This window comes from Peromyscus californicus, unplaced genomic scaffold (assembly GCF_007827085.1).
Source record: "Peromyscus californicus insignis strain IS unplaced genomic scaffold, ASM782708v3 Scaffold_23__1_contigs__length_62951481, whole genome shotgun sequence".
NCBI lineage: Eukaryota > Metazoa > Chordata > Mammalia > Rodentia > Cricetidae > Peromyscus > Peromyscus californicus.
Window position 1 is genome coordinate 35,933,939 of NW_026294534.1, and position 27,126 is coordinate 35,961,064.

Here is a 27,126-nt window from a genome sequence, read left to right on the forward strand (position 1 = left end):
ACATCTCTGAAATCTTTGTAGGGACCTTGTGAGAAGGGTAGAGATTCAAAACCCTTACTTGCATTTTCCCTACTTTACAAATAATTACATGACTCCAGAGGGGTCAGGACCACCCAGGGGCCCAAGCCACAGGCATGAATCTCCTAGCTGCTGTTGCTTGGTATAGTGGCTTTGATGTGTGAGTGTGGGTTTGCAGCTATTATTATGCATCACAAGAATGCTGTGTCCTATAATAGTTGCTTGTCGGCTGATAGTGTTTCTGTGGCACTTTTCATATGAAAACCACAACACTCTTAAATGGCACGAGAAGTTTCAGCTTGCTGCCATTAACTGTGTACAGCAGGAATCACTGGACAGTTTTTGTGTAAAAGGCCACAAAAGTTTTCAGGTAGGCAGGTGGTCCAGTGTCTGTCACCTCCATTCAGCTCTGGTTTTTTGTTTTTGTTTTGGTTTTTTTTTTTTTTTTTTTTTTAAGCACAGTCTGCCATCTAGGAACAAAGACACATGCCCAATGACACAAAAAACTTGGAAGTTTGTTTCAGTATCTCAAAACGTTGTGTTCAGCCATTCACAATTTAAAGTCTGTACAAGTTGAGCAGTGGTCCCCTGCCTCTGATATGTTATGCTTAACAGTGGAAATAGTTAAAGTATTAATTTATTTTATTTTTATATACGGTGAAGGAAGTAGCTATTTAAATTGAACTCTTTCTGGAATAAAAATATCCAGCTTTCCCCATTGCTACAAGCAAGAGTGCGTGGAGGGATGTACTGAGTGCTGCCTCTCCAGGCTCATAGTCATTTACATTACAACAGTTAGAATATTTGTTGCTATGAGCCCATTTTTGAGATTTAGCAAGTTCATGGTAGATGCTTAGATGTGGATAGTCAACCGCTAATTAGTTTTTTTTTTCTCCTTTAAGAGATAAATTGTTTCTCACTTGAAGATAAACTATGCCTGCATTTGGGAGACGTCTGTCCTTGTGCTGCTGGTATCTCTTATTAAAAATAACTAGAGCTGCAGATGCCAGCTCACCCGGCTCTTGGTGCTTGGTAGTCTTCCACTGTTTTCTCCATCGTTCTTTTAGTAACCTTATCTGGAACTGACTAGCTCGTGCTCAGATGGCTACATTCTAATTTTTTGTGCTTTTTAGCACAAAACATCAATATACTGTTGTTGTTTTTTTTAATTTCCTTGTGAACATGTAGAGCAGTGCATTTAATAGAGAACTATTTATGTTGGGTGTAAGCGATGGTGTGATTGTTCAATAGATGGCTCAGATAGATTTAGTAGCGATAGGATATTTACCTTTAGTAATCCCTACAGCATTCTAAGATCACAAAAGCCCTACAGTGGCTAGTAGATGCAGTGGGCGCCTATCCATGTTCCAGGCCCATGCTCCCTCAGTAATGAGTGTTGTATTACCCGGTAATGAGGTAATAAGTAAATGGCGCTTTATTGTGGCTGGGAAGGAGACCTAACAAAGTGCAATAGGAAGGAGCTACAGCTGCAAACAACTTCCCAGGGTTTCCGGTGACATTTGATAGCTCTAGAGAGGAAGGAAGTGGAGGGCCTCTCACACCCCAATGGCAGGAATTCATTAAAAACAACAAAAAAGGTTTACCTGTGTGTATTTGTAAGGACTGTAGATCATTTTCTTACCCATTTCTTATACTAGTTTTTATTTTGTAATGGAATGTCTTCAAGTCTTAAAAAGTCAGATTTTCTTTCTCTGCCTTTTCTGCACAGGTCAAATCTGTTTTCAGGGGATCCTTCAGGTCAGTCAGTTGGGTCGAGGAGAAGTCTGCTTTTCTGTCTCACTGAGTGTCAGTGACTAAAAATTACATGTAAGATTTTGCGCTTAAAATTCTTAAGTTGAACTGAGCTGATAGTAACCTTAAGTAGGCTGAGTACCCTCCCTCCCTCTCTCCCTTCCTTCTCCCCTTCCTCTGCTACATAACTTCTGTAGAATACTAAAAACAATTAGTTCCCTGTGAATTCGATTTGCTTCTGATCTTGTGTTCTGAAACCACCCATTTCCAAGAAGATATAAAAGCAGAAGAGTAGCCGGTGATGTGAGTGACCTCAGCTACTCCCCGTGTGACTTCAGAGTGGCCATTTGATTAGTTTTATTAGTGTTTTCTGTGGCGCTCTGGAAGTTGGAGTTAAATGAATGCCAAGCTGCTTTCCAGCCTTGACAGCCTATGAATAGAATTCCATTTTTGGCCCCAAGCCTAATCCCGCCGGCACCAGTACCACAGTGACAGACAATAGCTGCTCGGATGGCCACAGCTGCCAAAGAGCTCCCAGCCGACTGTAGTTTCGATGTGGTCTCAGAACACCACCTCAGTGAAGACAGTGCATGCTGCAGAGGCTCTGGGCTACCAGTCGGAAGCTCTGTCGGAGTGGATGCTGAGTGGCAGCTATAGGGAGAGCGGAACCTTTGCTCAGGGGCTGCCCATGAGGCCATCGGCGTCCCTAGCACGGCAAGTTGGGAGAAGTGCCGTCCTGCCTCCCCATTGGTCTGAGCTGAACAGGGACTCTGACTTCTTCATTGTTGGTTCTGATCTTGCCTGTTGCTTGGTTCTGTTCCTGGCTGAAGTCCTGAAGGGCCAGGACCCTTTCTGTATCCAGTGATGGTATCCATGACAGAACGAAGCCCAGTACTGAGTGTGGGAATGCTCCTCAATTCCTGCTTTCCAGTTCGCTGCTAAAGGGTTTTAAAACTCAGCCAGTTGGAATGGCTCTGCTTTTCATGTGCCCTCTTTAGCATCCGTTGCCTATCTGTCTTCCATCCATCATCTGTGATCTTCACAGCTGCTACAAATGGCTTCGTTCTGATGCATTTTTTTTTTTTTTTATTTTATTAGGGCTGCTTGGTACAGATACGCTGGCTAGGATATTCTTAGAGATGGTGCTTGTGCAGTCTTCTGGGTTACATGGGATTTTGTACCTACTGTCTCCTGCATGGATGTGCTTTCACTTTAATATGTCATTCTGCAACATGATGATTTCCCCCTCATTATCTTCTCTATGACCGTAGTTTCTGAGGTCCTTGGCAATGTAACTAATGCTAAGTGTGTTTCAACATTATACCATGGAAACAAGAAACTTGCTTAGCAGCCCAGGGTTTGAGATATATAAAGTTCCATCTGGAACACTGCCTTTACATGCTGCTATTTTATCCTAATAATTGACGTGATTTTCACAGTAAAAAAAAAATGAGTATCAGTGTACAAAAGGAACAGAGAGATGGCTAAAATAGAAAAGATGAGTTTGTGAATGCAGGGAGAGTAAAAGTACAGTTTCTGATTCAAGAGGATATATTGTTGGTTAGTTTTGGAGATGTCTTGATTACTTTCATTGTTGCCCTTCATGTTAATTGTTAAGTGAACTCTGGAGAACATAGAAAAATTATTTTGATTCTATCTTGACCCTTAGTTCTAACAATTTTAAAATCGACTTTCTATTTCGTAAGCATTAAAGAAATATTTATAATTGTGGTTATTAGTGTTACTTTCTCTCTCTCTCTCTCTCTCTCTCTCTCTCTCTCTCTCTCTCTCTCTCTCTCTCTCTCTCTCTCGACAGGGTTTTTCTGTGTTGTTTTGGTGCCTGTCCTGGAGCTCGCTCTGTAGACCAGGCTGGCCTCGAACTCACAGAGATCTGCCTGCCTCTACCTCTGGAGTGCAGGGATCAAAGGCGTGCACCACCACCACCTGGCGCAAGTCACTTCTTGTAGAGGAGAAAATATTTGAAATACATTCAGAGAGAACTATTGAACAACTTATGTTATGCTAATAATGGAAAAAATCCAATTTGAGATTAATAAAATTACATATATACATTAATATATAAAGTACCTAATTTTCTTTAGCAGTTGTACCTCGATATAAAGTTGTTAATTTTTAAATGTATGCGTTTTCTAGGGCTACTATAACAGATCAGGACAAAGCAGGTAAGTCTGAAGATAGCTGCCTGCAGGCTACTTTCCCTCTGAAGACACTCTGTAGCTTTGGCACAGCAATAACAATTGTGTCTCTGGCTTCAGGAACTTCCCTGTGCCTCTTAGTTTCATACCTCCTCTTATGAAGCCACTTCTGACTGAATTTAGAGACCTCTCAAAGTCAAAATGCTGTCAATCCAGAGGTCCTTAGCCTTCAACTTCAGAGACCTTTCTTCTGGAGAGGCCACATTTGCATGTTCCGGAATAGATGGAACTTTTGGCTGGGGCCTGCCATTCAGCTTACAATAGAAGGCATTTACTCAAAACAAGGAAAAATATAGTGCTTTAGATTAGTTTGCATATGGGAAAATGCCTTTCATTTAACTTAAGTTCTGTAGGGTTTAACGATTTGGACAGTTGTCAGTGGCACCTTGGCAAGAGGATGCTGGGAGATGTTTAAGTCACTGCTGAGCAACCGGGGCCTTCGGGGCGGCTCTTTGGACACTGTTCAGCATTTCCTACAGTTTTGTTTCTCTCCTGTCCTGATTCATGTTCGATTTTTCTCTATTTCAGTGGTAGCTTAAATAGATATGCTTTATATTCAGATATGGGTGGTGGTAATTTTTACAGTGACTAAAACAAAAATTACTAAAGTAAGAAAGTCAGGGTTTTTGTTTTTGTTTTGTTTCATTTAGGCTAAAAAAAAAAAAAAAGATTATAATGGTCTATAACTTGAGATCACCGGAGTACCTTCATAAGATTGCTCCGATGGGTGCTCATACACGCGGCTTGTGATTCGTGGCTCCCAGCATGGGAATGGGAATGTGGCTCCGCTCTTCCCACTTCGTGATCTTGATTCACATTTAAAAGTACTAGAGTCTTCGGAGTCACCTGAATGCTGCCTTTGGTTGGAGCTCAGCTCTGTTCTCCATAGTACTGCTGAGTTTGGCAATAAGTTTACCTTTCCTGGATCTCATTCTCTCACTCGTCAAATGCACGTGTTGGATAGGGGATTCTAAAAGTCCCTCCGATTCTAGGAAATGTGCTTTGTACAGTGAGAGGCAATTTTATAATAGAATGCATTTCATTTTGAGTTGCCTCGGCTAACCAGAAAAAGTTGTCTCCCGTATGCCGCCGTGGTAAAACAGTTTTACTTACGTTTTATCAGTGGCTGCAGAGTTGAGGCTTTAACAATGTTTTGTTTAAATCTTTTCCATATGAAAATAACTTTCACTGAGTAAATTGTTCTTCTATTTCTTTTGCTCCTAGCCTTAAGGTATTTTTAAGGCTAAAGTTTCTTCAAGTAAAATACTCGTTAAAAACCGAAGATCACTACCACAAAGAATTGTATAATGTAAGAAGCGAAACTCTTGTTTTTTTCTGGCCCCCTCTCAGCCTCTCCCTTGACCAGTTTTTTTTTCCTTTGGCTCTTGACAACTTTGGCTTGTAAACATTTCCGCACACATTTGGTGCAGACACATCGCGTCTGTCCGTGAGGCTCACACTAACGTTGGCCTTTTTGTTCTTGGAGCTCTTAGTCTAAAAGTTGCTCGAACGCCGGACGTTTTTCCAGCCTACCTGTTGGTGTATCTCAGGCTGATCGTTTTGATTTTCCTTCATGTTTTAGATTCTTAGAATGCTTAACCTGGAACCAAAGAAAGCACCCAGCTATTGTGCTAAAAAGGAAGCCAGGTATGGTGGATCACACCTGTAATGCCGCTATTCTGGGGGTTGAGGCGAGGGGAACACAAGACCCCGGCCAGCCTAGGCTAGTGATGCCCAGTCCCCCCAAAGAACAAAACGAAACCAGCTCCCACCACCAACAACAAAAAGTGCTACTTTTCCTGTGGCCAGCTCAACTTTCTCTACCTGTGCTAAGACCATTAAGGCTATAAGACAGCTTCTGTATTGGAGCCTAATGTTGAGTCCAGACAAGTATAAACAGCCTGCTTTTGTAGTTAGAAAAGGAGCACTAGGTACCATGGGTTCATTTGTAATTTCACCTGTCTGCACTGTTTTTGGTTCACCCACTCAAATACCTTCAGTTAGGGACCAGTCACGGGCCTCACCTTCCCTTGCTTTTGCAAGCATTTTGCTGAGTCACTAGGAGGGGTGTCCTTCCTGATTTTGGCCTAATCAAGCACAGCTGTTACTAGGCATAGCAGCCAGCTAGGGTCTAGGCCTCAGGAGTGGCTGTAGGCAAGGTCATCTGGAGGTCACTAAGTCTTGGCTTGCTTGCTGTGGATTCTTCTAAGTTGCCTGGAGCTGTCCTTACCGGAACATGCCTCCCAAAGAAGTCTGTAGCTTTCGCAAAACCTTGCTTGGTTCAGTATCCCCCAGTAGCCTGAGTGTGGTTCCCTCAGGGCACCTTTAATGGTCAAAGCAGCTGGGATGCCTTGATTGCAGCTTTGCTGGTCCTCTAAGTAGGTGTAACTTGCCTACAGGCACAAGGTAAGGATCTGTGATAGCTGTCAATCAAAAAAAAGGTCAAATCTTCTGGTCATTCTACAGCTTGCCTTATTTGAAGAAAAAGTAAGCATGAAAGGGTGCTTGTAACTGAAGAACCACCACTAGCATTCTTAACATCATTAACACTCTCACATTAGCTCCTAGACAAAGACTTTAGACCTCCCTTACCTTTCAGGGCAAGGCTCTGTGTGTCTTTCAGGGGACATAGTTGGGGAGGCTGTTTTGGCAAACACTTGAATGACAATGCAGGCAGAACCACTGGGTGTTGGAGCTAGTGAATATTAGGACAGCATTACTGCTGTTTATGAACTTAATTTGTCAGTTTTAAACTACTAGAAAGAAGCCATCAAATGCAAAAAGAGTATACTGGTAGACAAATTAATAAAGTAACAGTAGTAAACTAGGGTTCTTCATCTCCAGCTGAGGACTGGGGCATGGTAGAGTGGTAGCCCCCCCCCCCCCCACACTGAAATACTGGAAAACTTTACATTTGTAAGGCAGATGTTTATAGGATTTGGATTTTGATAATGGATGTATTTGCTATTGGATTGTATCTTTAGATTCTTAACCACAAACGTTTTAAAATAGTGTAGATTCATGTTGGCATGTGCTTTGAAATGAGAAACCATTTAAAGGAGCAGAAATGACCGGTGGCTTTTTAAGTTATGTAAATTCAATCTGAAAATCCACTTTTCCAGTTAGCCTCCCCACATTCCAGTTGCTGAGCGGCTGTGTGCCGCTGGGGGCTACTGTATGAGACAGTACAAATTTGAGAGACTTTCAGGCTAAGAGAAACTGCTTTGGACGGTGCTTTTTAAAGACAAAAGCCAACCAAAAAAAAAAAAAAAAGCCGGGCGGTGGTGGCGTACACCTTTAATCCCAGCACTCGGGAGGCAGAGCCAGGCGGATCTCTGTAAATTCGAGGCCAGTCTGGGCTACCAAGTGAGTTCCAGGAAAGGCGCAAAGCTACACAGAGAAACCCTGTCTCGAAAAACCCAAAAAAAAAAAAAAAAAAAAAAAAAAGACAAAAGCCGCAGCAGCTCATATATTATTGGGAAAAGCAAAAAAAGAGGCTGAAGAGGTGGAAAAGGAAATAACCTAATGGATTAGGTGTAGTAACTGTAGCTTAGGTGGATGCCCCCAGTTGGTCTTTTCACCTTCCTGGTTTTATTCTCCACGTAGAACAATAGGAAAATTATTGAAAGTCAAGTTTCTGCCAAGCACGGTTAAGCAGGTGGCCTCACACACTCAGGACCTTGTCCTGTAGCCTTACAATTTGTAAATTTCACCGACTGCAGATCACAAGTACCTTCTTGCAGTTGGACCTTAGTCCTATTCAGAAATCTTAGATTTTTTTCCCCCTCTGGTTGCTCTCTGTTGTGTTTATGTTGTTGTTGTTGTTCAAACCTACCTTCCTTGTTTCTTCAAGAGCCTTAAATCCCTTGGCCTGTCTGTCTGTCTGTCTGTCTCCCTCTCACTCTCTCTCCCCCCCTCTCCCTTTCTCTCTCTCTCTCTGTCTGTCTTTCTGTCTGTCCCAGGTGTGTACAGGTGCACTTGTTTGTGCAAGCCCACGTGGAATCTGGAGGTGGCTATTGAGTGTCTCGCCCCCCTACTCACTCTCTCTTTTTTGAGGTAGGGTCATTCACTGAGCCGAGGCTCACGAGTTGCTGCTAGGCTGGCTGACTAGCAAGTCCCTGGGATCTGCCGGTCCCTGCTCCTCCAGGGCTGAAGTTACACGTGTGTACCATCTTACCAATGTGTGGGCTTTGGCAATGCGAGCTCAGGTCTTCATGCTTCTGAAGAAGAAGTCACTTCTCCCACCAAGCCATCTCCCCAGCCCTGATTTTCCCTACCTTCAATGTAGACTTTAGGTATTGATGATCTGAGTTCCTAAACTGCCAACTTACTTTTGAATAAGAATTAATCTTTGGAATCTGTAAAAAAAAAAAAAAAAAAAAAAATGAAGATATTATCCAGTTGGTAATGTATTTAAAGATCCAAGCCTAGTCTGTGAGCGTTTAATAAGCACTATAGCATTAATATAATAATCACTTGCTGTATCAGCTGCACTTAAAGAGCAAGCTATACTAAACCTGGATGGATTTTTTAAAAAATCAGAATTTAGATCAGAACCGTTAGTGTATCTGGCCTTGTATAGACTTGGCTGATCTTTTATACAAGGGTGGTCAGCTTTTAGCTGGCTTGGGGCTAGTTGGTATTAGGTGGTCACACTTAGGTGCTTGGCTATAGGAAAGAAAGGGGTGACTACAACCTGCAATTGATTATCCAACCAAACACTAATGCTCTTGGGCATTAGCATTCTCAGCACGTGTTTTCTTTGTGCACACCACTTATCCGTGTCACGTTCTAGTTTTTACCCTTCTTTCTCGGGGACACGACTCTTTGTTAGTCATGTCTGGGTTCTGAGTGGACAGTACAAAGCAGTCAAATAAACATGTAGCCACAGCTCTGTCTTCACAGAGTAAGCCTTTGGTAGGCACCTGTGTGTGCTGTCTAGCTCTTGAAGACCTTTTGTTGAGTGATGCCCCTACGTAAAGATTTCTAAAATTCAATTAATATTGAAGCATTATGGTACGTCGAGCAGTCTGTCTTAAATTTCTAAATGTTGGAAGTAATGTGAAAGACTACAAGGGAATTTTAAATTATGCTCATCAGTTTCAGTCAGGTTTGGTGTGGTCCCTTAGTCACACACATTTATGAAGTACATTTGTAGATACCAACTAGTGGGAGGGTAGGAATTGGCCTGTTCTTTTCAGCCTGCCCTGTAGGATTTGTATAGAGAATGTAATGTTTTTCTGAATCGGGGAAGGAAAATTTTTAGTCTTTGTCCTTTTTTTTTTCTTCTATTTTTAGCTTCATGGTACTTGCTGAAAATGCTAAGATGTACAGTTACTAAAGGAAGGGCTTGCCTGGGCGTGCTTTCTGCTTTTATATTCTCTTTCAGTTTCTGACTTGGTTTTTTTTTTTTTTGGACCTACTAAAGTGAGTGGCGATTAATCACAGCCACTTCTCCCTTTTTTGAGGAAGTCGTAATTAGGACTTTATTAAGAGTTGAAATGCCATGACACAGTAAGTTATGTGTTTGATGTGATGGGGAGTTAAAATCCTCATCTGGGTTGCAAGAGAGCTAAACTCTGTGACCTCATTAATGAGTTACTGGTGACCTCGGAGAAAACTTAACTTCCTTTTAGCTCAGACACCTGACCTTGAGCATTGTGCTGGCCTTGAGCATTGAGTCTTTCTAGAATTCAGGGAAGAACATGGCATACGTCTAATTTTTTTGAAGGAATGAAATGTATAATGCTGTTTCTTAGGATATTTAATGTCACTCAGATATTGACTACAAGGTTAATCACCCGGTGAACATTCAGTTTCGAAGCAGGTGTTTGTCAAGAGGGGAGGGGGCTGGGCGGGACTCAGCAGGAAGGAGACTTATAAAAGCACAGTGGTGATGATGAGTATACCTGTAGTCTGTGTGCATAGGCCAGGATGTTGGACTAGGCACCCCAGGGTGTTGACCTCTCAGCGTGCTTAGTAAACTATACACCAGGAAGGTGGGACATGGCCCTGAGAAGCTCCTAATTTTCCTGCTGCGTTAAGGAATTTTATTTTCTCTTTCAAGTTCAATTTGTAGGAAAATTCTGTAGTAAACACTACTGTACTCCTCTCAGAGAAGGCATGTCTCCACACGCTGTGACATCAGATGTGCCGGCATGGCTTCTCCTGGGGAAGGCTACAGGGAGAAAGCTCAGGACACTGTTGATAGAATTCTCTGTGGGTTGTATTCTATATTTGGGTCAGTACTGTGGCGCTACAAACATCCCTTGGTGAGGGGCATGACCCATGTATGCCACCTCCATCATTGGGTCATAAGCTTTAGGGAACTTAACAGTTGACTCTAGGATAGGAATTTAAAGCGAGAGGGGATGGTAGTAAATTGGAATAGACCTTTCAGTTCATTGCATTTAAATGGAATCTCTGTTCCTTGAGTTATGGTGTGTGTGTGTGTGTGTGTGTGTGTGTGTGTGTGTGTGTGTATGTATGTATGTATGTATGTATGTGTATGTGTAATTGTAAGGGTCAAGGGAGGGTAGGGTATGTTTAACTGGAAGCCTGGAGGATGTGCAAGTAATTCTAAACCTAAACCTGTAAAGGAGTGTCATGTAGCCTCGTCTTCATATTGAATTGGTAATACAGAGTGTTAAATCCTCATTAGCAGTTTGATGTAAGTGAAGTGGAAAGTGAAATTGTGTTGGGTGCCCTTGGAGAATGACAGAGTAAGTGCTAGGAAGAAGTTCATCATGTGACCATGCCAAGCTATGTCCCGTGCCACGTCACCAGTGAGAGTGACTGTTGAATGGGAACATTAGGACAGTTAGGTGGGACACAAAAAAACTATTTCCTGTCATTTTTGAATGATGGTGGTGGTGGTGGTGGTGGTAAACTTTTCATCGGGACAGGATTAAAAGGCCGTGGCACTAAAAGGGAAACTCTGTGCCACATCAGGCAATACCGTCATGTGATCACAGAACTGGAAGCATCTTCCTTGAGCCCAGTTCGTCCGTAGCTGTCGTTTGGGGAAAAGCCCAGTGTCTAGCTGTAACACAGGCTTCTGTTCCGCCGAAAGGACAGTGCTGCTTCGTCATACCGTGTGGAAGTTAGCTGAGTCGTTAATTTAAGAACAAGAAGCATTGAGTTCATAAAAACACATGCCTTGTCTTCACAAATTTAGAGAAACATTTTAAAACAGTCTTTAATTGCTACTGTGAAAGTAATCAGGGCTATCGGAGAAAATCAGTTGTTAAGGAAAGTCAGATTCCTTTTTCACGTGACATGTTCGTTAGTTCTTGGGAAATTTTCTACAATGTATTTTGATCACACTCGCTTCCAACCCCTCTCCGATCTACCTTTACCCAACCCACTCCCAATTTCACATCCTCATTTTTAAACTATCCCAACAAGTCCAGTTTGTGCTCTCCGTAGGCTTATGGGTGTGGGATCCACCCACTGGGACATGGTCTACTTGTTAAGGGCCGCACTCTCAAAGAAAACTCATGTTGCCTCTCCCGGAAGCCATCAACTGCCAATAGATCTCCCCTAAGTGGTAGGGACTCATGGGTACTCTCCTGTTCCATCCTGGAGCATCAGCTGGCTTGCTCGTGTGTGGACAACCACAGCCGTAAAGCTAGTTCTTGAATTACCTGAACTGTTTTCCTGGCGATGCCAGGAAGGAGAAGGATTGCCCCAGCAATCTACCTGGCTGAGTCGACTTTACCTGGTTCTGAGGTCTAGTTCTCACTCCACTTCCGATGCACCTGTCCCTGCTGATGGCAACTGTACAAGAGGCTTTAGCACAGTGGTGTTCAACCTGTGGGTCATGCGTGACTCATTGGTGGGTCACATGACCCTTTCACAGGAATACTTAAGACCATCGGAAAGCACGGATATTTATGTTATGATTCGTAACAGTAGCAAAATTACAGTTGTGAAAATAGTTTTAGGGTTGGGGGTCACCACGACACAAGGAGCTGTATCAAAGGGTTGCAGCATTAGGAAGGTGGAGAACCACTGCTTAAACGGTTAGTAAAATTCACTTGGGTGAAGCACACAAATAACGTTTTAGCTATTTTAGCAACCTTCTAGCTTATGGCATATATTGGCAGTTCAAGAGACATTAAGATTAAAGTTCGAGAGAGAGGTTGATGCTTTTATTCTAGTTTCATGTCATCGAAGAAATGGGGAATGCAAGATTTCTTTGGACATCATTTTCTTTTTCTATTATTGTAAATTCAGTGACTGGTGTTTGAATAATATTCCCGGAAAGATTACATTACTTTTTCAACAACAATTCTTCATTTGAAAATAGATGATTAGAAGATAGTAAGTTACAGTGATGTATTTTCTAATGGTTCCTTTTTCGTGTAGTTATAGAATAGTATAATCGTTCCTTTTCAGTATAGTTACAGAAGTGAATACTCTATTTCCTCATCTCTGGAGCAGGTAATGGAGATTCAGGTAAAGATGAAACTCTGGGTAACTTCATTTTACCTTTAACCATTTATTCTGACAGAATGTCTTATGACCAGAAAATGTAGTAGATTTGAGCCTTTCCCTTTTCATAATGGTTCTGTCCATCGCCCAGGGTTTCCAGGAGTCATTAAAGCAAGAAAGTGCAGCGAATTCCCGTGGCTTATAAATAAAGTAGCCAGGCATGGTGTAACCGATGGTATCTTGTTAGGATCAATAAACTTGCACCGTTTTGCAGGTCTCATCACAACCACGTCGAGGAAGCTGGACCGAGAGCAGCAGGATGAGCACATACTAGAAGTGAGTCTTCCTTCATTTCTGATTACTTCTAAAGCATTCCACCCCCGCGCGTGCACACACACACGCACACACACACACACACACGCACACACACATCAACTCAACCTACCCACAGAAAACGACTTTGTCATAGCGACCTTTCTGAACTTTTTTTGTTTTTTGGGTTTTTTTTGTTTTTGTTTTCGTTTTTCAAGACAGGGTTTCTCTGTGTAGTTTTGGTGCCTGTCCTGGATCTCACTCTGTAGACCAGGCTGGCCTCGAACTCACAGAGATCTGCCTGGCTCTGTCTCCCGAGTGCCACCACCACCCAACTCCTTTCTGAGTTTTTATGCTTAGCCCTCACACACATTGACAAATACATACATAACCAATGTCATTTGCATCTCATTTATGCTTACAGAAGTGATTTTTTTTCCTCCATACCTTCCATAGATTTCTTTTTCTTCAGTTATGCCTTTAAGATATGTTTATATTTAGAGATCAAATTTAACCGGTTAAACTGTGTTTTGTTTATTTCTGGATGGTTTTACTCCAAAATCACTGCGTTAGTCATGCAGTTTTACACTTGAATTTGTTTGTAACCTAAAGAAATTTTCTAAAAATATCAAAAGTAAAAATAGGTAGAAACCAAACATTTCCTAATCTAAGATGTTCTGGTTAATTTAAGATGTTTCTGCATTTACTTCTTTACGCCGTTGTGGCTGGGGGCCGGTAGTTTTCAGAATGAGGGTGGGAGTGAGTTGAAGGAGACAAGTAGAATGCAACATGCAGATGGATTAGGGGCAGCCAAGAAAGGCCACCTTCGGAGACCGGGTGAGGCAGAGCAAGCCCGTGTGCCTCTGTGGGCATTTCTCATCACGTGCTAATCATGCTCACTAGAGAGCCAGGCCCGGAGGTCAGGTGTTTTTGTTGTTTGTGAGCTGCCTGGTAATGTGTCCAAGCCCTAACAATGTGGTTTGTAGAGAAAATTCGAAATGATGACGTGCTGTTTCTTTCTTTCTTTCTTCTAAAGATCTTATTTCTGATGTATGATGTCTGCTTAGTTTCATCTTTGGGCAAAATATCCTAAATTATCAGTAAAATATTAATTCTTTTTAAGCCTGCATGTTCGTGTATGTGTGTGCATGCTCATACGTGCATGTGTGTGTTACCAGCTGGTTTCCAAAACCATAGTGTTTTCCCACTGATAATTCTGCATTTTCATTTATAGATTGTGTAGCTCCCTGGCATTCATTTTCTTTATCACAGAGCAGGGTTTTGCATTTTCATTCATTGGCTGCAGAAATTGACATAAGGAAGGTATGGATGCTAGAGAAAGAAAGCGGGGGTGGATGCCAAGAATTGCAGGTTACTGCATGCTCGTCTGGAGTTCATCCCTTCATGCTGGTTGTTAACTGCAGGTTTCACGTCACTTGTATTCTTAACCTAGATCCCTGTTTCCCAGTGAGTGTCAGAGGCCAGGTGGAAGCAGGCGGGTGCTTGGAAGAAAGAACAAGGTGTTGATAGGGAGGGTGCAGTAGAAATTTGTGGACACACCACATGTGTCTCATTCTTTTGTGTCTGTATTTGAAGACTAACGCATGTCAGTTTGACTGTCTTGGACAAGAGAATATTTCACTTCAGATGTTGGAAAAGCTCTTTATTGTGAAACCTACGATGTACTGTGTTTGGTTATATTTCTTCTCCAGTTTCCTCCACCTGTACAGGTCATCTGACACAGGACAGGAAGTGTTCAGAGAGGTTAAAGTTAAAACAATAATTTTATTTCGTTTTATCCTGAAAAGCTTAGGAAGATAAATCTTATACTTAAGTGACTGAAAGCAACTGTTATTTTCTAAAACTATCTTGTTAAGTCCCTTAACATTCACGCTTCTATACGTAGGATTTACAAGTACCAAATTTCAAAAAGAACGTACTTGCATGAAAAATATCTCTCAGATTTTTAAAATATTTTCAGTTAATTTAGAAGGTGGTGGAGTTTGACTGAAAGAAGTCGTGACCATGGCCATTATTTATTTAACATGTACTGCTATAAATGTGAACTTCCAAGGGCGATGTTGACTCAGGCATAGGCACTCTTGCAAGCCCAAGCACATGGATAACCTAGAAGCAAGTGACTTGACTTTGCTTTTCCTGAAAACCTTATGTAATGCAAAGGGCTTAAATGTTTGCTCATCCTCATAAGCATTTAAAACGATTTTTAAAAAAAATACACACATCAAAGTCATGGTTAGTATGCAAACCTGTAATATTTAAATTTGTAAAAAAGTAGCATATACTTCTTTAGAATGATGCTTTAGCATACTTCACAGACAAGCTTAAAAATGGCACTCTTTTAATGTAGTATGTGGAGAATTTGTGTTTGAATATGCAAAGAGAATTTTCTTAAGAGAACTTAAAAACTATTCAGAGTGTCTTTCATGAACCCAAGAATACCGTCTTCGGTAGTTTAACATTTTGGTAAAGTCGATTCTACCTTGACTATAAGGAAGAGAGAAACTGGTTAGAAGTGTGTGAGAAGGGACCTCTGTTTTCTCGCCACTGTCCAGGTCCCACCTCTCTGTCTCTAAAGCCAGGAGAGTTTGGTTAACCTGCGTAATTACCTGGGCAGAGTCAGAACGAGAGGAGGCGGAATGGACCTTTGTGTTGTGTGAGCTGTAGACCTTTCTACCTTCCCTTAGTTAGGAAGGGCTTCGCTTTTTACGTTCCTTAAAGATACCTCTTACTTTTGAAACCCAGGTTACTGTGACAGACAATGGTACGCCCCCCAGATCCACCATCGCAAGAGTGATCGTGAAAATCCTCGATGAAAATGACAACAAGCCCCAGTTCCTGCAGAAGTTTTACAAAATTAGGCTCCCGGAGCGAGAAAAGGCAGACGGAGAAAGAAATGCCAAGCGGGAACCTCTGTACCGCGTCATAGCTGCGGATAAGGACGAAGGGCCCAACGCCGAGCTCTCCTACAGCATCGAGGAAGGGAATGAGCATGGCAGGTTTGCCATCGAACCCAAGACGGGAGTGGTTTCCTCCAAAAAGTTCTCTACAGCTGGAGAATATGATATTCTTTCAGTGAGTTGGATTTCTCGCTCACCTTTCCGGGAAAATAGTCATGTAGTTCTTCTTTCTCTCTCTGGAGAAAGTGGCTTTTCAGTGTTGGGACCTAACAGACAGAGCTCGAAAACGTTTGGGAAGTGTGGGTCTATTTTCTCTGTCATCTCTCACTCCAGTGAGTCTGGCCACGTAGCACTCACTCTTGTCACCTAGCCTTAAGCGTACGCTGTATCCAGATACAAGTCTGGAATATTTGAAGCTGACTCGATTAGACGATCCGACCTTTCTAGGCTTCCGCTAGGGGATGTAGCTTGCGATTGCCGTTTTCATCTCTGCTGTTCATGTTTTCCAGATTAAGGCGGTGGACAACGGTCGCCCTCAGAAGTCCTCAACCACCAGGCTCCACATTGAGTGGATCGCCAAACCCAAGCCATCCTTGGAGCCGATTTCGTTTGAGGAGTCGGTTTTCACATTCACGGTGATGGAGAGTGACCCCGTGGCTCACATGATTGGGGTGATATCAGTTGAGCCTCCCGGCATGCCTCTGTGGTTTGACATCATTGGTAAGCATGGCTCATAGCTTTGGTCCTCCTCGTGTGGCTTGCACGGAGAACCTGATACGGTTTTCCAGAGGAGAAGAATTTTCTATAATGGTTTGACAGGAGCAAAAAAAAAAAAAATCTCACCACATATATTAAAATTACTTAAGTACTCCTGGGTGTAGAGAGATGGTCCAGTAGAGGGGAGCACCAGCTGCTCTTCCAGGGGACCCGAGTTGATTTCTTGCATGCACATGACAACCCTTTAGAACTCCGGTTCCAGGGGATCGGATGCCCTCTTCTGGCCTCTACAGTCACTGCATGCATGTGGGGCAGAGACTAACATGCAATGGAAAAACATCCACCACACACATAAAAATTTAAAAGGAACAAACATAAAACACGTATTCCAAAACCGTTAAGTCAGTTCACTTTTTTTTTTTGTTTGTTTTTGAAGACAGGGGTTCTCTCTGTAGTTTTGGTTTTGGTGCCTGTCCGGGATCTCGCTCTGTAGACCAGGCTGGCCTCGAACTCACAGAGATCCACCTGGCTTTGCCTCCTGAGTGCTGGGATTGAAGGCGTGCGCCACCGCTGCCCGGCTGTCAATTCACATTTTTATAAAAAAAAATTTTTGGACATGCACAGGGAGTTTCAAGAACCTAAATGTTTTGGACCAGTCCATATATATATATATATATATATATATATATATAATATATAAAATACACATGCCATGTTATTATTTGTGATTATATGAAATTTATAGAGTCTGCAATAGCTTCTTAGTATTATTTACCTCATTTTCCAGGAAGCTTCACCCTCCTATAAAATATGCATGCTTAAGTCAGCATTTTTGCTATTTGATGAACTCACACTTAGAATTTTCAGTTTACTTTTTTAAAAGAGTATATTAGACTGTACACCTCACCTGATCCCCTTCACGTCCCACCGCCTCTTGGATAAACTCAGGCCCTGACCATGCTAAGCCGAGCAAGCTCTCTGCGACTACTGCACTGCACACTTACCCTTGTTTTTTTTTTTTAAATTTTTGAGGCAGGATTTTATTAAGTGGCTCAGGGTGGCTTCAGATTTTTCACCCTTTTCTACGTCAGCATCCTGAGTAGCTTGGACCGTAGATGTGGGCTACAATGCCTAGCCTTCGGCCTTTTAAAAATTCTTTGTACCACAATGTATTTTTTTTTTTTTTCCTTTTTGGCTTTTTTTGAGAGAGGGTTTCTCTGTGTAGCCCTGGCTGTCTTAAAACTCCCTCTGTAGATCAGGCTGGCCTCAAACTCAGAGATCAGCCTGCCTCTGTCTCCTGCGTGCTGGGATTAAAGGCGTGCGCCACCACCGTGGGCTCTCCACGGTATTTTAATTACAAGGTCACTTTAGTGAATCAGAGGTCTGTTTGTTTGCAGCTGCCATCTCTACCTGGAAGTTAACCACGTCTTCCTCTCCTCCCGCCCCTTAGCCCTGTTGTCTCCCAGTGTGTGAAATGTTAGCCATGAGGGTTGTCCTTGAGGGTGGAAGTGATGAATGCCGTCACGCTAACCATAGTCCATGGCATTTTCTTTTCTCTTAACTTCTCTCACGTTTCCAGATTAACCAGCTTCTGTTGTACCGTATCAGACTTGTTCTTAATTCCTCACTGTTGGGAACGGGTTTGATTGACTCTTCTTCTTCTTCTGTGCTTGCTTTCCACGCTTGCTTGCTTCCTTTGGCTGTGGCCAGGAGATACACTTGCTAGAGAAGTCTTTTACATCTTTCAGATGACTTGTGACCTGAACTGTACAGCAGAAGGTATCTGCTGAGATCACATAATTTGCCGCGTGATTATGAGATCAGAAATCAAAGCATGGATTTTGTTTCTGGAGTCGTGCCCCATCCCCCCCCATCCCAATTCTTTTCGTAGTGTGTGCATGACCACCCATCCCAATCACAAACATGTTGATTTCCTGCATCAATAATTGTCCCTGCATCAATAATTTCAGGTTTGAGACAGATGACTACTAGTGTTTGTGTATGTCTCTGTGTGTGTATGTGTTTTGTCTTGGGGGTAGATTTAGCCCATAATTTACGTATGTCATTAAGCCTTATTTTCATTCCATTTTTTTTCATACTGGTATGAGTGACTCAAGTTCCCATGCATTTGAAGAGAGTTTTATTTAGAATGTAATTGGTGGGGGGGCGGAATATCTGGATAATACTCATAGGACAGAAACTTGCTTCTGAAAACGTAGTTTTAAAGAGATGGTCTGACTCAAGTTAAATGTAACTGTTTCAGAGTTCACATTTGTTTTTAATCGTTATTGCTAGTGTAGTATGTTCAAAATAGTACAGTCCTGTTTTTCAGTAATGAAAACTGTTTTCATAATCATGTCCAAATTTTTAGACTGCCTGAAAAATCAGAAGTATTTAACAGGTAGTGAGTGTTAGCAGGGCTCTTTGCTTGTGGAGTTGCTTCTCCTCAGTTCTTGACCTCCTGAACGTTAAGGTCCAGTGTTTCCCTGAAAGCACGCTAAAGAGCCAGCGTTTGGAAATCCTAGCTCCTGGAGTCGCTTTTTTCATTGTATTAAAAGTCTGTTTTCATGGCCATTAAGTATCGGAAAGCCATAAAGCACATGGCAGATCTTTGTTGTGTGATTTGCTCTAGCACTTCTGTGTGTCCCCATTTCATCTAGGTGGCAACTATGACAGTCACTTCGACGTGGACAAGGGCACCGGCACCGTCATTGTCGCCAAACCCCTCGATGCAGAACAGAAGTCCAGCTATAACCTCACAGTGGAGGCGACCGATGGAACCACCACCATCCTCACTCAGGTAAGTGAACGCGGGTGATGCGTTCGTGAGAGGGACTGAGGAAATGCCCTCCCATCGGGATGCACAGAGTGGCCAGTTGGGTGTTGATGTAGTTTACACATGTACACGTCAAGAGTTCTTGTGTAGGGACAGAAAACGTCAATCCTGAGTGGGGTTTTGCCTTCTGTTTAACAGTCTCATAAAAATTTCAATAGGAGACGTAAGTTCTAACCACACTCTTAACATTCACCCATCAAAGTCTTCTTAGCGTTACACTTATTTTTAGGCTGTGTTGGTAGTTTTACCATGGGATGAGTTATATACATCATTTTCTTGAAGCTCTTAATATCTTAAACTGCTGACAGGTTCCCTCCCCCCCCCCCCCCTTTTCTTTCTTCCCATTTTTTTTCATTTGAATTCAACCCAGGCTTGCGTCAAAATGAACCATGAGTGAGGTTGTACCAACCATTTCTTTTACACTTTTTTTTGTTGCTATCTCCTCATCAATAGCTGGTTAGATATCTGGTTTTCATACGTTAATGTTAAAACCCTGTAAGTGAATTGAATTCTCCTTTTTAAATGAATCCTCTGATTCTTCGTAGTGGCTGTCAAAGTAAAGTTCCTGGATGACTGGTAATTGTGGGTTTTAGGAAGCAGCCTGCCCGCCCGCCCGCCCTCCCTCCCTCCCTCCCTCCCTCCCTCTCACTCTCACTCATTCACAAGTACTTGTTGAACAATTATGTTAGGCCACATGTTTCTTTAGAAGCCAGAGTGGGGCAACTGGGCCCAAATCCTGTTCTCTTGGATCTTAGATTAGGATGACAAGCGAAAAGACTTGTGTGTTACTTAAATATCCCTAAGGAAGCTGAGGCTTAGGGACTGGGCTGCTTCTGAATTCTATGTTTATATTATGTTCTCTGAAATCTGAAATGAGACAAGACATCCCTTCTGTCATTTAGTTACATTAATGATTGAACATGAGAGTCTGGGATGTATTTTCAGTTAACAAATGACTAGATGATTTAAGGGTAGCTGTAAAAACATTTTATTCCCCTCTCCAAATACTTGTGATTTTTAACGTGCCTAAGATTGGCGTGGTATGCTGTAGTTTATGCTTTCGGGGGCGTCATTTTGAGTTGCCCTGTGGAAGGTATAGTACCATATCGCAGTTTCTGTTCGGTCTTTGCTCGTCTCGTTGTGGTAACGAGCAGCATACATTGATTTTTCTCTCTGTGAAAAGAAGCCCCTGATGTTAAACCGTAGAGAATGAAAGTGAGAATGAAAACATCAAAAATGACAGTAAACTTTTAACAGTCATTCTTGGAGAAAGATTTAAACAGTGTCACTGTGCACGGTCTAGTTCATAGGAGTAACCGGAAGTGTAGCAAGAGGAACTTGGTAGGCTGTGGAAATGGCCCTCTGCAGAGGCCGTTCTCATGACTACGACCGTGTTTCCACATGGCGTGTTTGCCTCATTAGGAATTAATTAGTAATGCACCTCTTTCCCTCACGAACTGCATTTGTAGTGTGGTTGGGTGCTCAGTATGAAAATTTAATGTACATTACTAAAATTCCTCCGAAACGCAGGAGATGAATTAGTTTCCCTTCCTTTTAAAATTCAGGGCAGCGTTTGTAGCTCTGTGACGTCCTGTGAAGCCTGTCCAGAGAGTCCCGACAGTGTCCTGAGGGACCAGTGGCATGGAGAGGGTGTCGCAATACAAGACAGTGGTGACAGAGCCCAGGCTGACCCGCGATGATGGGGACAAAGGGAACAGGCAGTAATTAGGTTTAGGTTTCTGTCGGGAACTGTACACAGGGAGATAGAGATCTGGGATGGAGTGGAATGGATCCCGTGAAGAGGCACAACAGGCCACCTGAGCCACACTGATAAGGCCTGGAACACTGGGCAGGTGCAGGTTTGTTGGTGAAAATCAAGAACCCATGTGGCAGCTTTGTGCATTCAGGTCGGTAGTAGCTCAGGTGCCGGATGTGGGAGGGACCAGTCAGACATGGTGCACTCACTCTGCAGAGCAGAGCGGGAAGGAGGAGACAGTGTGCATGGCACTGTTCTGCACATAAAGCTTCATCCTTCCACTTAGGATGCTCCCGGCACCCTGTTGAACCATTTTTCCTTCTCTCCTGTATGTGTCCGCAGTGAACTTTCAAATCCAGCTGCTACTATTATTATTATTATTATTATTATTATTATTATTATTATTATTATTATTATTATTTTGTAAGACAGGATGGGGTGGTGTTGCATGGAAGCGGCTTCATTCAAGTTTTCTTGCAGTTTGTCTGGAACATGACTGGTGCATCATGCGCAGGCAGCCTGGTTGGAGGATTGTTTCCCCCTCGCGCTCCTGGGCAGGGATGGACCTCAGACTCCCTCTGCTTCTGTTCCCTCACCTGGAAAGTGGAGATAGTGGGTAGTGCTGGCCACCTTCCCAGTTCTGAGAGTCACGGGAGATGGCGCAGAGGACTCACTCTTCAGGCTCTTACCGCCTGTCCTCAGGACATGCTCACATGACATAGATGTCCCACAGCATCACTGTAGAGGCTCCTGACCCTCCCGCACCCCTGAAACTTCATTTGCTCTCCTGTCTCTGGTCCCTGAAACTCATCTGGGGCTGCTTGCCACAGAAATGGTCCCCTTGCCTGAGAAAAGGAGGTGAAAATGCATTTCCTCTGCTGAAAGGGTGTGACATGTATAGGATAGCTAACTCTCCATCCTTCGCCTGGGAGTTTAGGCTGGTGTAGATTCACTTCTGTAGTCTTCCTGGTCCTTTCAGGTCCAAGTCTTTCCGGTCTCTAAAGACAGGTATGCATTCTCAACTTTGACCTTCCAGGCTGACCAGTATCTCTTGCTTTGGAAAGCCCCAGCCAACCTCTGGACTTTATAAACAACTTACCTTATGACATGCTAGCAGATTTTAGGCTTTGTAGGACTATGGCGTTTCCCTTGGAGGTTGAAAATATGATGACAGTCACTGTTGCGTACTTGCTTGTCACTTCAGACCTTGTGGGTGAGAGCTGGGCCAATGCTCAGTGAGACCGTGTCTCATGAATTACCTTGTCAAAATGGGTTGCTCATTCTCGTCAGCTTTTTGTTTGATAGTGGTTAACCGAACCCAGAACAGCATCAAACTTCTTCTCTTCCTAGTTCCCACTCCATGGTCAGTGTAAGTTTCAAACTTGTAAATAGACCATGATTTGATTTATAGAAGGACACCCCTTTACAGCTGTGCCTCCTGGGCCCTCTTTCATCTTTAGAAGTGAGTCGTCAGTAGTTTCAACTGATTACGTACCTTTCACATCACACCTTTTTTTGTGGTTTGGTGAATGAATTTAGTATTCACATAGAATTGAGCGTGAAAGTGTGTCTGTTGATGCTGTGGTGTTCTTTGGCAATACTGGTGCAGTCTCATGCACATTCTGTCTTCCTGTGGGTGCAGGAGTGTGGTCTACAGTTAGCTGGCATTGCTAGAGCTTTGGCCCCTTGTTCCTCTTCAATTAATAAATCCCTGTGTTCTGTAGAAGCCAGTGAAGCTCAGTTTTCTTGTTCATAAACTGTAAGCCATATTTTATGATTGGTACTGACTTTTTACTATGCCTTATCCATCTATAAATCGCTTCATTCCAAAAAATTACTCATCTGTCAAGGTAAATATTTTTTGTTCCTAATTAGGACGAAGTTTTTTGACATCTTCCTTTTTGCTCTGAAGCTTTCATTTTATGTCGCTATATTTGACAAGAGTTTTGCTTTTCAACCTACTTAATTGCCTTTAGGGAAGAAACATCCACTACTTGTATAGATTTTAAAGTCACAGAAATAGAGTTTAAGACATAATTTGGCAGTAGTGGGGTTCTAACCCTCGGCTCATGCGTGCTAGGAGGTAGCCGATCACTAAACTACAGCTTCAGTGGTTTCTAGTTATTCCTTTTGTGTTAAAATCTTACGAGGAACTTGGAGTCTCAGAGATTAGAATGAGAAATTTAGGTACCGTTACCACCCCCTTTACTGGCCTAAATCTAAGGTAGGAAGTGGGTACACCGTAATCCTGGCAAAGTAAATTCTGATACCTTTTCTGAATCATCTCTAAAGTTCTCTTGCAGAGACCTGCAGAAAAATTAGCCTGCATTTCATAAAAAAGTTTTAGCTGTGACCAGAATCCTATCTCTATAGTTATTGTTAAATATTAAGTAAATAATATACCAAAAATAAGCTGTAGAGGGTTTCTTTGATTCTGGACTTTCGTTGCTTTTCTTTCTCATGCTCATATTTAATTTAGTTCAGTAGCATTTTTCAATGTACATGTATCATTTATTTAAGTATTAAAACAACCTAATTATGAATGTATCTTTATTCTTCTGTCCCTCGCTCTAGGTCCTCATCAAAGTCATAGATACAAATGACCACCGCCCGCAGTTTTCTACATCAAAATACGAAGTTGCTGTGCCTGAAGACACAGAGCCAGACACGGAGATTTTGCAGATCAGCGCCATGGATAAGGATGAGAAAAACAAACTGATCTACACCCTGCAGAGCAGCATAGACCCAGTGAGTCTGAAGAAGTTCCGCCTAGATCCTGCAACAGGCGCTCTCTACACGTCTGAAAAGCTCGATCACGAAGCCATTCACCAGCACGTGCTCACAGTCATGGTACGGCCCCTGCTTACCCTGACGTCGCGCCTCTTGACTGGAAGGTTTCCTGTGATGGAAAGGAGGAGTGTGATACCTTTTTATTTCTAACCCACAGGAAAGAAGAACCACAGTAGAGTAACTACAGTGTGTTGATTCTTTCAGGTACGGGATCAGGATGTCCCCGTGAAACGCAACTTCGCCAGGATCGTGGTTAACGTCAGTGACATGAATGACCATGCTCCGTGGTTCACCAGTTTCTCCTACGAAGGCCGGGTTTATGAATCGGCAGCGGTTGGCTCAGTTGTGTTGCAGGTCACAGCTCTGGACAAAGACAAAGGGAAAAATGCCCAAGTGCTGTACTCGATCGAATCAGGTACTTTTGAAGCAATGGAGTCTCTTGTCTTTCTGTTTGAAAAGTGTATCCTGCACTTTCTAAAATTACTTCTAGGTGTTGAATCATTTCTATGTACTGCTGCAAAAATGTATTAAAATTTTAACTATTTAAAAAAAAAAAAACCGCCAGGGAACAAAGATAAAGTTCTAAAAAGCTTGAGTGTCAAGAATTCTGGAGATTACCAGTATTAACATAAATTAAGACTGATAAATCGTGCGGAGGTGGGGGAACTTTATTTTCCTAATTCAGTATTTCTGGAATTATTTCAGGCAGTCATTTTAGGCTCTAAACCTAGTCAGGAAAATGCTGGCTTAGTAATTCAACATTTTAATGAGAGTATTTTCTCTGGCTCAGAGTAAGAAATGCCACGACGGTGTGATGACTCGCCCGTCTCGGGCCAATTCTCAGAGAAAAAGGGGCACCCTGCTTCCTTCACCTCACATTCCACCTCCATGTACCATTAGCGGTTGAGTATCATGCAAAGAATCGAGTTGTTGAAACAGGCTACAGAGTTGTAACACAGAGGTAGCCCGCCGGAGCCAGGAAGGTAAGCTGAGCCTAGGCCTGGGAGTTCCAGAATAAAATCAGGAAAGAACCCACAGTTGAGGATCATCAGAGCTGTCACAACTACATGACGGTTTTTCTGCGGCTGTTCACTTGCTGGGGACTAAGGCAGCCCCGTTCATGTGCGGGTACTGTGCAAGACGTCTTCATGCTGTGCTCGGTAGGTCAGGCTTTCCATTGGCCTCACCTGGATGAGTTGAGAGAGGATCTACCGTGGGGCGCACACTCATAGTTAGGAAGTCCTTTGTCCTGGGCCTTTCCTAACCTTGCTCTGTACCCAGTAAGTGACAGCTGTGACTAAGACACTTTGGTTTCCTGGGCCTCACAGTTCTTAGTGTAAGAAATAGAGCCAAGTAATGATTTTAGAGGATTTTAATCTACTTTTTCCTTTAAGTGCAGAGCTCTGTCTACTCACACGTGGTCTCTCCTAGGCACTGAATCCATAGAGCTTGTAGATTATCTGTAGATCACAGACTCCAAATCTGAGTATGTAAGGAGTAATTTTGACATAAATACTTACTGGTGTGCTTTATGCGCTGATTAAACTATTTTTATTTCCTTACACGTTTGAAAACTTCATTTGTTTCCTTTAAAAGAACTGGGTTGACTTCATTATTCACAAGTAAGATTTTATATATGGCCTATGATTAGAGTGTTAAAATGCATTGTAGTGTAGTTAGTGCCTTGGAAAGAGATAAAGAACTTTTTTCCCCCCGCTGCTTGAGAAATTTAGCAGTTAGAAAAACAGTACATTCCATTCCTGCATGCCCAAGCATTTCAATGAAGTGACTTTGTCATAGACAAACTGACTGGGTTTATGTAGGAGAAAACGTTCAACTTTCCCCTTAGCTTTCACATAATTTTCAACAACTGGGTGGTTAAAATATGATTGTTGGTGCCTGAGTGAAGGCATGTACATTCTTTGAGTGTTTGTGATGACTGATGGGATTAGTAATTTGGTATTCTAAGAATGGAACTCTGTCTCTCCCGAAAGAATAGACTGAGTGAGCACCACTGGACTGTTCCCATGTGGAACTGGAGTTTAAGACACAGCTTTCATAATGCAATATCATGCTACAAAATATTTCCATAGGAAGCCACTACCAAATGTAGTAGCATTTGTGTGTGCCTGTGTCTGTGTATATACGTCACACCTACTGGAATAGAGTGAACTGTAAAATGTTCATCCTACCTTTCATTTAATATATCATTCATAATCAGCTGTTCTTAACTTGTATCCAGTTGCATTTAATAAAGTTCAAAAAAACTGGTTTTCAATTTTACTCGTAATACTGCATGTTTAATTAGGAGAAATTTATTGAGTAAAAGGTTTAGTCTGATTTGAAGTCCTCAGGGAAAGGAATTTAATAAAAAGGTCTTTCCAGTTGCAGCTGAATTACGCACCAGAGACACAGAAGCACCATTCTCCGGGCTGGATGGTGTTGACTTGTCTAAAAAGTAGACTAGAGCATTACCTCACTGCTGTTGTCACCGCTGGAGAGAGCTAAGACTTGGTGAATGTATCATTGACTAGAATTGGTTTTGTTCCTCAGACTTACATCATCATTGCCATCGACACTTGATAGATGTTTCCACACTGTCAGCAAGTCCTTACCTAACACAGGCTGTAGTGCGTGTCTCTTTCTTGTGCTATATAGGAAATAGCCATGGCTTAAGGGCAACATTGGCTTATTAGTGCAGATAATTTTCCCGTGGAAAAGCAGAGAATAATTTTTACAGTTGTACTATTCCAGCTAATGCAAATGAGTCAAGCCCACCCTAGTGCAAACTTCTGCTCGCCTCCTTATTTCCGTTCACAGGGAGCAGAGATGTATTTCAGGGCTTGGGAAACGCACCTGTCACACAGCAGTCCGCAGCATGCCTTGCCTTGTGTACATCAGAAACTTTTGTCTTGATGTATACCCCTGTGAGATCCAAATACTGAATCCCTGGCCGGGCTCCTGGTGGATCATTTTTATATCAGTGACAAGCTGGGGGTCCCCTGAATCCAATGCTAGGATCTCCCAACTGATGAAAAATTGTTTTGAATTTTACACAGCTGATAAATAGCAAAAATGTTCTGCATACTATAAAGGAAATTCAGGAGCTGGGTGTGGTGGCATATACCTTTAACTGCAGCCCTTGGGTGGCTGAGGCAGGAAGATTATGAGTAGGAGGCCAGCCTGAGATACATAGTGTGTTCTGGATGAGCCTGAGCTACACAAAAACAAAAGGCAAACCAAAAATAAATGAATATGAAGAAAGAAAACACTTAAAATGGAAAGCTATAATCAAGAATAAAAGTAGCCACACCCGGACAAGGAAGGCCTTCAGGCAGAGACATTCGGGTAATTCCAAGTGAACAGGTAAATCAG

At 42.5% G+C, this 27,126-nt stretch overlaps 1 protein-coding gene across 8 annotated transcripts in view; it reads left to right on the forward strand.

Annotated features, from left to right (window-relative positions):
• Fat1 (FAT atypical cadherin 1) overlaps positions 1-27,126 on the forward strand; it is a 123,777-nt gene that overhangs the window by 64,295 nt on the left and 32,356 nt on the right. For 6 of the 8 annotated variants that reach the window (XR_008221439.1, XM_052752120.1, XM_052752123.1 and 3 more), the window contains exons 4-10: positions 12,697-12,758; positions 15,498-15,827; positions 16,162-16,372; positions 18,080-18,148; positions 19,030-19,169; positions 23,536-23,811; positions 23,956-24,166. Coding sequence is in view for 7 of the 8 variants with exons in the window: in XM_052752120.1 (XP_052608080.1) it covers positions 12,697-12,758; positions 15,498-15,827; positions 16,162-16,372; positions 18,080-18,148; positions 19,030-19,169; positions 23,536-23,811; positions 23,956-24,166 (1,299 nt within the window). In the remaining variant the exon portion in view is untranslated. The remainder of the gene's footprint in view (positions 1-12,696; positions 12,759-15,497; positions 15,828-16,161; positions 16,373-18,079; positions 18,149-19,029; positions 19,170-23,535; positions 23,812-23,955; positions 24,167-27,126) is intronic. The other 2 variants (XM_052752125.1, XM_052752127.1) reach the window with 1 other exon arrangement.